Below are 11,172 nucleotides of genomic sequence, written 5' to 3' on the forward strand. Positions count from 1 at the left end.
AAAAAAAAAAAAAAAAAAAAAAAATTTAGGTTTATTTTTCAGTATGTATGGATGTTAGCGTGTGCTCGCGCTTGTACGATTTTGTTTACCCTCTTTGAAGCTTAACAACTCCCGCGCTATAGACGGCAGTCAAGATGGCAGCCTACCGCTCTGGGAGACCTTTTTTTTTTTTTTTTTAACTCTTTCCGCCCTGTGGGCACTAAGAGGGCCTCTTTTAGTAGGCCCATTATGGGTTCGGCCAGGCCCACAATGGGGCGACCGGGTGGTGAGGGACGGGGCCCGACATATCCGAACGGACCACCCCCCGAAAAATTCCTGGGGATTATTCGACCCGTTCGGATTCGATCCCGGGTCCCCCAGAGCGGTAGGCTGCCACCTTTACCGCTCGGCCATCCGGCCGTCGGCGAGAGAGCCCTTGTATCTGCTTATACTCTGTTACAGAGGGAGCCTTTTAATCCTTACTTAGTCCTTCTTCATTATTACCGACAACTATTCCGCGTAAAGATTCCGTAACGTTCGGGTCCGTTTCGAAATGCACTTACACACTCAAAAGTTGACTAATCCAATGGACTGTTGATTAATCGAAAAAACAGTTTTAATTCAAATCACATAAAAACCTCTCATATCAGACTTTCTTCATCAAAATCTGATACAGAACAATCTTCAGATTTCAGAGCTCCATGTTATAGACATTCCAGATAAAACAAAACAAAACAAAACACCTTCAAATCGATTTTTTAAATACTCCACAGAAAAACGAGCCATTTCGAATTATGTCTCTCTCAGTAACTATAGAATTGAAAATTTCATGTAATCCCAAGGAACTGAAAATTTCACGGTTACATTGTTCACTTCGCCCACTTGTATAAAATTTTTATGAGGGTCCACTGATTCCCGGAGCGGCCGTTGTTTTTTTCTTGACGAGAAAACGTGTTGTGATTATTTTAAGCTAAGTATATTTTATATATTTAGAATAGAATACAATGTTATAAACGTAAAGAAACGTAAGATCTATTCTCTAGTCTAGATGCTAGGTCTGCTAAAGAATTTAAAAATTCTTTAAGAGAAGAAATATAAACAAATACATATTTATTTGTTATCCGATGTCTGATACGAGTATAATCACGTAAGTATAATCTTTCTATGAAACTGACGTTCGTATAAAAAATATACGCCATTTATATTTTAATTTTAAAGTTTTGCCGTCCTTCCAAATCTGCCGTCCCTAGCTAATGTCCGAGTTGTCTAACGTGTTATGGCGGAATGGAAGCGCTGTATTGTCAAAACCGGGTCAGCTTCCAAGCAGCCAGATTATAGGCATTTGTGCATGCACTTTACAGAGCACCTATTTCACCCGGTTTAGCTGGTGGGATTCTATCTCTTAGCCACTGGGTAGGGAGCTATCTAAGTGAATTGTTTAAGATTTAAAAAGTAAAGAGTATTCAATGTTATTTTTATTTACGTTTCTTTGCAAAGTTATATTTAATTATAATTTTCTTCTTTGAAACCGTGTTTTGTTGATTATTGGACTATGAACCCAAAGTTGAGTTTTAATTAAACACTTGGCTTTATTTCCATCTTTATTTAGTTGATATAAACGGCATACTGTTTGCTAACGGCACTTCTACAACCAAACTAGTTTGGTTGTAGAAGTGAGTTAAGTGAAGATATAGCAAACAGTATGCCGTTTATATCAACTAAATAAAAATGGAAATAAAGCCAAGTGTTTAATTAAAACTCAGCTTTGGGTTCATAGTCCTATAATTTTCTTTTAATTATACTGTAATTATATTGATAGATTTTTCAGGCAAAATCTTTAGAATTTTTATCACTTTTAGATTTTAATAATTTTAATATTATGAAAAAAAATTTTTCAAGCGTGTTTTAATTCTTTAAATTAAGTAAATTTTATGGGAAATTTTTTGCTTTATCTAAATTACGTGGCGAATCGCAATATTTATATTCGTGTCCGGACTATATTGACAAGTAACTTTTAGACATAAAAAGTATTATAATTAATGACGATCCGAACAAAGACGTACTAAAAGAATTATATGATTTAATATCATTAATTTTTACGGTACCATCTACCAGTGGGTCTGTTGAGTGCAGTTTTTCGATCACGAAGCAAATTCATACATCAGCCTGGAACATTCGGGTCGGAGGAAAGATTGTGGTCGCTAGCGTTGCTTTCGATAGAAAAAGAGCTTTCAAATACATTGATGGAATCGACGATCAGCGACTTTTATCATAAAGTAATGAATTTGCTATTGACTTTGCGGAAAAATCGCCGAATGGAGTTGTTTTTTTTTAAATTTTTTATAAACTAAGTTTTTCTATCATTGTTTGTATCGTATCAAATTTGTATTATGTATGTATTATTTGTATTTTAGAACAAAAATACATGAATTGTTTGTTTTTGTCATTTCCAGTATTTGTTTAAAACTTTTATGCAAATATGAGGTTCCGGACAGGTCTGACCAGTCACGAAAGACGCGAAAAAACGGTTAATGTAGAAAAAAAATTTATTAGTTTAACAAAACATAGGTAAAAGTCGTTTGTAGTCGGACACCCATTGTTTATGTCAAACTGCCAGGCAGAAACCATAAATCGCGGAAGGAAGTCGTCCTACGATCGGTGAAAGATCGAATTCGTCTTCGATTTTCACTTTTCTCGCGCGCTCCAGGTAAGTCTCTCGTTACGCTTAGTAACCAGGGACCACCACTCGGAAAGCGTGATCGAAGGAGAATGACCAATCAAATGGACGAAAGAAAGAACGAAGATTGATATAATCTCCGAAAATCGAGAACACCTGGCACTCGGTTAACGTTCCGAATAACCATAACGCCGTGTGTCAACGCGCAAAAATAGAAAAAGGAAAAAAAAAACAATTTCTCGTCTATTGTGCCAACCTGTAACCCGTGCCACTTCGGACTTAGACCGTGTCCCCGACTCCAACGGACGAGGTCTCCCCGTGCCTTACAGACTCGTCAACGCCACTGTCCCGGGCCACCTTCGATCGACCATCGACGAACCACATCGACGCTCGGGACGTTCGAACGGCTGATTGTTTTAAAGCAAACTATTTTGTACATAGTATATGTTTATTTTATGTTAAAATAAACGGTTTTTGTCAGATACTTGACGTCTTTGTCTCTACAGCCACCACCCATGTACGAATGGACCTTAGACCATTACTGACGCGCAATTAACTGATTGCCCCTGGAAGTCGGCTTCTTACAGAAACAGCTTCCCTATAATCAAATGTCACGGCACGCCACTGGTGGGATGCTCTCTACGACAGAGCTGTCCTCTGCCTATGTTACTTTTCGTTATGTTATGCTCAGAACCTCTTTTGCTAGCTAAGGACACCTCACTCTTTCAACGGATATCACCGGCCAAACGACGGAAACACGAAAATTAAATATTTGTCATACGCAGACGACATTAGTTCTAACTAGTTTAGACAGTATTCAAAAAATAAAAGCTTTATTCACAGATTTTGAGGTGGTCTCTGGGACAGCAATAAACCGAACAAAATGCAGTGGCCCGCCATAGGTGAGTTACGTAGGCTTGAAATAAACGGACTGTCAATTCAAATGATTGTCAACATCGTAACGGTAATAGAGACAATATGGAGATGATGTTCGGCCTTCTTCCAAAACGTCACGCAGCTATCCACGTTGGTAAAGTATAAATTAAATCTAATTCAGTTAACTGAAACTGTAATCTAACAAACAAAGCACAAAAAGTGGAACAGCAGAAAAAGTTGGGAAGAAACTGGGATTATTAAAGTCAACAACGATAAATTGCATTTCCTCGTAGCACGCTAATAATTTTTTATTTCTCGTTTTGTAGAAGAAATGCGCTCTGCGTTGGAGTCTATTTTCTAAAATTTGTAACCCCTTTTCACTTTTGTATCGAAGTCTTCAATAATGTTAAACTTTATCTTCGGAATGTAAAGTTTTCTTTTCTTGTTTGATGCAGAAGAATCAGTTCTACTTCGTTTGGATGACGTAATAGATTCTCTCAAGTCTCCGTAGATATAACAAACACGGAAATAAATAACAAAATAAATTGTAGCTATGCGTCGATTCCGCACGACACGTCCGAACGTGTAAGCTAAACAAATAGTGTGGGGGAAGTGAGTAATCAGGAGTTGCGTGGCGCTCAAACAAAAGACGAATCGACGATTTAAAAATCGCGTAACTTCGGGTTCGCGTAAGTCGAGGTATTACTGTGTACCATTTCGTTCAATTGGAATATCCGGAAGTCCCCGGCCGTCTCGATTTGTCACGACGTACGACAACCCACTTTGTCGTAATATGACGACGCCCGTTTACAACGTTTTCGGTTACAAGTTTTGTGAATACCAAATTTTGTCGTGTGCCAACTTAAGACGAACGTATTTGGTGAATCCTGGCCCAATACTTTCCCGCGTCACGTAGATAACAGCGGGAAAGTAAATTAGGAAATAAAAAAGTACGGTAATCTGATTTATTTTTGAATTTTAATCGCCGGACGCGAAAAACAACTCGATGGCGCGCCGCCATTATCGCATCTTATCAATTCGTAGAAATCGCTATCTGCCCAGATACCGCGAAATTCTTCACAAAAACGGGGTCTAATTTCGTTTCCCTTCGCCGTATCCGTTAAGTTTTTATATACAGGTAGATTGTTTTTCTCCTTGTTTCCTGCAGAAATTTGCTGGGGGGACAATTCTTCCTTCCGGTAATCGCTACATTTAATTACCAAACAATACTTTAAGGATGCGTTTTCGATTCCTTATCGGCCGTGCAGATATTTGTATAATACAAAGTGCAACCACGAATCTAACTGATTTATTTCGCCCCGTGTTTGCTTTTTGATTAAGGAAAAAAGTTTCGTGCGCCGTTTCTTTGCCGACGTTTTAATTTTCGAACACTGGAACGTACTAAATGCGAAAATTTAGTGGAGCTTTTGCGCCGGACGGCTAAATTTCTGTCCTCCTGCCGGCGGATAAAGGGCCCCTTTTCCTATCCCTCTCGGCTCAACGGAGATTAAATCGAACCGGATACGGCGCGTGGGAGATCACCAAGGATCCGTCTATCAGAAACTCTTCCCTACTTAAGTGTTACATGCGTGAAAAAAAACCCGGAAAACCAGGTGGAAACCCGCCACCCGCAACCGGAATTCGGTAGTTTCGTGGGTAGATCGGTGTAAAAGGGTCTATTTGTTTTTTAAAAATATATCGTCTCGTACCAACGACCCACCGCACACCTAAAACGTGGCGCGGGCGATTAGAGGAGGGGAGTCCCCTCGACGAAGAGAATCCTGCACGTTTCATAACGCAATCGTATCTTATCGCGGCAGTCGAGAGACTACAAATAGGAGCAATTACGCGGAGACAGGCAGCAGTCTACGAAAGAGTCGTGGTAAGTGTCCGCGTTAATTCTTTCTGATGTCTAGAAAACGAGGCCTTTTATAAATAGCCGGGAGGCAAGTCTTTAAATGTGAGTCGAGTGAGTGATCTACACCAGGGGTGGCCAACTTTTGTGTACGTGAGATCTACTTTTTATCTTAAAAATATATCGCGATCGACTTGCTGTCATAGGCATAGTCTAAATGGGGGAGGGGGAGGTGTGAAATACACACTATGTTTATACACTGTGTTTCAGTACAAGGTGCACTCTTTTGCTAATCTATCAATAGTTCGCGGGAGTGCACCTCGTACTAAAACACCCTGTATATCTACCTACGTAAAAACAACATAATTATTTAACGGGCCAAAAATCTCACATCCAGGGGAATTAAAACATCAATTATTAACAATATTTATTAATTCAAAATAGCTACAGATAAAGACAGATTTAGAATTTATTTTATTATCTTAACATTAATGGGAGGACTGAGTTTGCACGTCTCTAATCAAGTAGTCATAATTAGGTGTATATCCTGACAAAGATGATAATAATGAGTCTTCAATACGGGAATCAGTCAGGACAGAACGTTGTTTAGTCTTCGCTAACTTTAAGTATGAAAATGCCGATTCACACAGGTATGTAGATCCGAAAGAAGAATAATTATATTCGTTACATTTGGTGATACTGGGCTGTCTTTCTCAGTTGACGCATTTCCAAAAATCTTCAAATTTTCTGACTTGTAAGATTAAGTCAGTTTGTAAAATTATAATTTCTTTTTCTAATGCCTTTTGCTCATACGAAATATGTCTGAAATTTTTTGGCTAATACGTTTCACACAAATCCTTCTTAAAAGGAAAAGATATAAATTCCACAATTTCCTTTTTCAAGAAAAAAGCTACCGTATGACAGTACCAAATATTCAAGCTAAATGGCTTTGTTTTTCTGAGTCGAGTCATAACTGCATGCATACTGTTGCGTTCGATTACAAGTGTAACACATTAAGTGAAGACATAGCGAGCGATCGACCAAAACTGGCTTCGCGATCGACCGGTCGATCGTGATCGACTTGTTGGCCACCCCTGATCTACACCACCAGTTAACGTCGTATGTAGTTTACGGGTAACGAATCCGCGAAAATCTTTACGCTTCGACACTACAATTCTCTTTCGTCTTCCATAAAACATAGGTATGATACTTAGAATTTTGTTCTCGTCTGGTGGACCTGTACGATTTTGATGGGGTCTTCGTGCTCTAGACTCTAGAGTATACACCCAAATCGTTCATATTCTGGACCATTTTCCGATCCAATGCACCGAAATAACGTAAAGGGCGTTTCTAAAGCCGGGTACGTACGTACCGGTACAACTGGCAGGTGTACCGGTACATGCGTACACGGTTTAAGCAAGCAATGGTGAGATAATTCATTTCGCACGATACCATTAGCAACAGATCCCGAAATCTGGTTTGCCGATTTCAAATTTATGCATGCCCGTATTTGCACCCGGAATTGAGAGCTAGGCTACTTTTAATACGCGAACGCTTATTGATTATGCGCAATAAATGATCTAGAAACTACCATCCTTAACGTTGTAGATACTGTATTTAAATGCTTTTCCAGGGAAATGAAGTTATTCATTCTGTTCGTGTTCTTCTGTGTCGTCTATCCCATTTTGGCGTGGCTTCACAGATGCCCCCCACCAGAAAACGTACCGCGAGAGTGCAGTTGCACGAAGCAAGATCACGTTTTGGTCAGTTGTCGACACGTAAACGACACCCACATGCTGTCCGAGAGCCTGATTTCTTTCCAGAACTACGTAGTGGACAAACTGGAAATTTCCGACAGCGGGCCCCTAGAAATGCTGGGCGGGCCCTTTGCAAAACTGAACATCCATCATATTGTTTTTAATAACGTAAGATTCGGGCACTTACCAATTCTGCGCAGCTTCAAGGGTATCGAAGATAGTTTAGACTCGCTGACTTTCAACAGTTGCAAAGTTGACAGATGGACTTGGACAGAGGGACAAATGTTCTCCTATCTGAAAACTTTAATCTTTATGGAAACTAATCTACCGGAAGTCTTGAGCCCCGAATATTTCGCCAAATTCCCGAACAAGATCGAAAACTTGAACATAAACAAGTGCAACGTGAAAGAATTGAAAGAAAAGGCACTCGACAGGTTTGCGGCTCTGAAGTCCTTAAAAATAGAAAATAATAAGCTGAACTCGATAAACAGAGCATCTCTCCCTCGGAAGTTAAGAAGACTGATTCATTTGTCTTTCATGTAAGTCGGGTAAAGTAAAAACACCAGCGCGACATTATATATATATATATATAAAATTTATCCCCTTTCAGAGGTAATCCACTGAAGGTGCTACCAGAAGACATCTTCACGCACATGCCGCGTCTCGAGAACCTGATGCTGGGAGGAACTAAACTGAAAACTCTGGATAAGAAAACATTCGAACCAATCTGGGACCAACTAGAAAAGGTGTTCTTTAACAGTGAGTAGATTCTCGTTAATGCGACCCCCTTTACCAACGTGATAATGCCATTTCATTTTTGACCCTGTAGATATTCAACTGAATTGCGATTGCAACAGCACCTGGTTGATAGAAGTCAACGCAGAAAAAATGGTAGTTCCTCCCACTTGCAGTTCAAATCGCAAACCCATTACCGAGTTCACCCACGAGGAATTATGTCGTACCCGCCACAAATAAGCTCTTGTATTATTACGTTTTATTAGTATATATATATATATATCAACCCATTGTAGTACCGTCTTGTGTTCGCACCAACTAACGCGGTATAATAATAGAAATGCAGAGTGATGGTAATTAAAGAGTAAGGGTGTTCGGATCTTTCCGTAAAAAGAACTATTAGGCAAATCACCACCAAATTTGGTACGAAAACTGTCCCGAAAGATGCAGTTTCGATTTTCGGTAACGAATTTTAAAGTAAAATCGGTCACTAGGGTGAAATTTGCGCTACTATCCTCTTAACGTATACATTTCTCACGGATTTCGGATATAAAAGGAATGGCAAAGCGATCACCAGATGTGGCTGCGGGAGGCTCAAAGAGCCTCTTGTATCTAGGCAATATTCTCGACCGGGTTGTCAGAATTTCACATCTGTGAGAACCCCATGCAATATCTAGTCTCGAGTTACGCGAGTAACAACACGAGTTTGTTGGGAGTGTCACGTGTCTCGAACTCGTTCGGTAAATGGTCGATCGAACAAGTACCACGTGATACTCCCAATACATTCGTGTCCAAGTACCTAGAGCCAGAATCCGCACCTCATCTATAGTTTATATAAAATTACAATACTTTGTTATGTTCATTAGAAAATGCACGTAATAAGCACGCCGAGGAGACGGCAGCGCCAATTTCGTCCCGGCGGCCGAATTTTGAAGCGAAATTGTAAATTCGGGCAATACGTATAGACCTACCAAACTGGGTCAAGATCTGCCAAATAGTTTTGTACAGAGAGCTCCGAACACATTTTGTGATCGACCCACACTCTAATCGAGTGAAAATAACCCAATGGCGACACTCGATGCCTCCTATTAAAGTGATACTTCCATCTATAATGCGGTTTAAAGTATTTTAAACAGAATAATACATAATTTTCCTCGCAGACTGTCACAAAAATGAAATATTAACGTCTAAATTTATCCTTTACGAGCCGAATCGGTTGGTCACGCGACAACTTTCAAAAAAGACACTATCTCCACCGAACAATTACGTCACAAAGCCGCCACCAATTAAAAATGACCGTAGGAACGGATCTGTTCTGCCCATCCATGGCCATTTCTCGCGTCTCGTTGCCGCTGCGAGACGCGACGTAATCGGCTCCGGCGGAAATCGCCGAAAAAATCTCTGGCTCCGTCCGTCGGGGAAGAGGAAGAGCCGGTCTTCGGAGCACGCGCTAAGAGGACCACCCAGAGAGAACGGTAAATTACTAACCGCTCTCGGGTCAAACGGGAGTGCATGGCCACGGGATACGAAGCTACCACCTGGATCGCCTCCTCGTCGTCGTCCTCTCGCTAACGGAACCATCCATAAAATGGTCCAATTCGATCCTCTGCGGGCGATTCGGCTAACTAATTTGCATATTAATTTCGCGTTTATTATGCTGCAAATAGCCCTACTTCAGGCTATAGACGAGCCGGTAGTGGGACTACCGGCAGCCAAAAATTGCGGTAAGTAACGAATGAAAAGCGGGCCATTAGGCTCGAAACAACGGGCACGGTTCGGAATCGAGTCCGTTTTACGGGTTGTCAATCGAAGAAGACCGCCAGCCATACCGAATTTCCTATTATAAATATAAAAGGGCGGCCCAAAAGTAGGTTAACCATTGTCGAAAATGTACGTCCGCGACGAGAAAGTAATTCGTTCTGTACGGTGGTTAACCGACTTTTGGGCCACCCCGCGTAAGGAACTACGAGGAAAGGTTGGGCACGGAGAAAAAGGCCGTTCGAAATGCCCAGTGCCATTGTTACCGGGTCGCACGATCGTTTCGCGCGAACATGTAAGTAAACACCTGCATTTTTACACGGAAACGATAATGTAAAGCTTAAAAATATTAATTCCGACGAATTGACAAAAATTTCTTTTTCCGCTTCCGGGATAAAGTGTCGCGACGAACTTCCCATAAACGGAGGCTTTACCATTAAATTACGAGAGAGAAGAATAGCGAAAAAATTTCCGTTGGTTAATGGGACAATTTAAATCGTTTCCACAATATTTTGACCTTAACCTCTGACCCCGGGTGCGAATTGGTAAAACAAAGGCGAGATTATCGTTCCGGAAACAAAAAAATTCCACGCAAAGTTTCCACGCAAATTTTTCGTTGGTTCCCCCGCGTAAACTTCGGAACCCCTCTAATCGACTCTTTCATAATTTAAAACATTTTTATTTTTATAATAATAGTAATAAAATTTTAAGTGTATAAAACAAAGGATGTCGACGTTCTTCCTTAAGCCGGGTACAGTACATGTGTACCCGACTTTACATACAGACAGGACGATAAGGTATAACAGAACCCAGATTTCCTTGTTGTTACACTTCCGAAATCAATTTCATCGTTAAAAATTTCGTTTTTACAAAGAATATTTCCGCTCTTAATAATTTACAATACCTTAAAGAGGAGGGGAAGTGCCCGTCTGCGCCGGATTTTCTCGGTTCGTGGCACTGCCATGAACAATTCCAACGAGTAAGTTCCAAATGCGGGGTACTTAAATCCTCATCCACGATTGTCCAGGTGTTACGTCAAAAAACAGAAAGGTTACCTTTTGCGCCGTACACACGTTGGGCCCGGGTTAATTTACGGGGGTATGGGGATTCAGTGTGGACGAGCAACGTAAAGTTCTTGTTCCGGAGCGACGGCACCCCTCTCGGACGAGTACAAAGAGTCGGCCCGAGCCAGCATCAACTGAAGATGACGGATGTAGCGGATGGCCGAGCGCAGGGTCTCCACCTTGCTGGGCTTCTTGTTGGGCGACGAGGGTGGCACGTGCTGTCGCAGAAGGGCGAAGGCCAGGTTGACCATCCTCACTCTCTTCCGCTCCCTTTCGTTCCTTTTGGCCAGGTGGGTGGGGTGGACGGGAGACCGCGGACGGTCCCCTTCCGGAGAGTATCTTCTGTGTTCCATCTTCTCCGTCGATATCCCGCTTATAACGATAGAGCACCGGACGCCGGGACCCATCTCCGTCCCCGTTAAATGTGGGTTACCGCGGCCCCGGGCCAAAATTCCCCTTCCTCCCCTCGCG

The 11,172-nt window shown here is 41.4% G+C and overlaps 2 protein-coding genes across 2 annotated transcripts; one reads left to right on the top strand and one right to left on the bottom strand.

Moving 5' to 3' along the window:
• The first annotated feature begins 5,337 nt into the window (after positions 1–5,337).
• Positions 5,338–8,159, top strand: LOC136977581 (toll-like receptor 9). The gene is made up of 4 exons (XM_067273099.1): positions 5,338–5,414; positions 7,021–7,683; positions 7,755–7,903; positions 7,974–8,159. The coding sequence occupies exons 2-4, from the start codon at positions 7,025–7,027 to the stop codon at positions 8,117–8,119; spliced, it is 954 nt and encodes a 317-aa protein (XP_067129200.1). The 5' UTR covers positions 5,338–5,414; positions 7,021–7,024; the 3' UTR covers positions 8,120–8,159.
• Positions 8,160–10,745: 2,586 nt separating this feature from the next.
• Positions 10,746–11,108, bottom strand: LOC136977617 (achaete-scute homolog 1-like). The gene has a single exon (XM_067273152.1). The coding sequence runs from the start codon at positions 11,106–11,108 to the stop codon at positions 10,746–10,748; it is 363 nt and encodes a 120-aa protein (XP_067129253.1).
• Between the last annotated feature and the right edge of the window lie 64 nt (positions 11,109–11,172).

The sequence above is a fragment of the Centruroides vittatus genome, unplaced genomic scaffold (genome assembly GCF_030686945.1).
Source record: "Centruroides vittatus isolate TY-2023 unplaced genomic scaffold, ASM3068694v2 contig_461, whole genome shotgun sequence".
NCBI lineage: Eukaryota > Metazoa > Arthropoda > Arachnida > Scorpiones > Buthidae > Centruroides > Centruroides vittatus.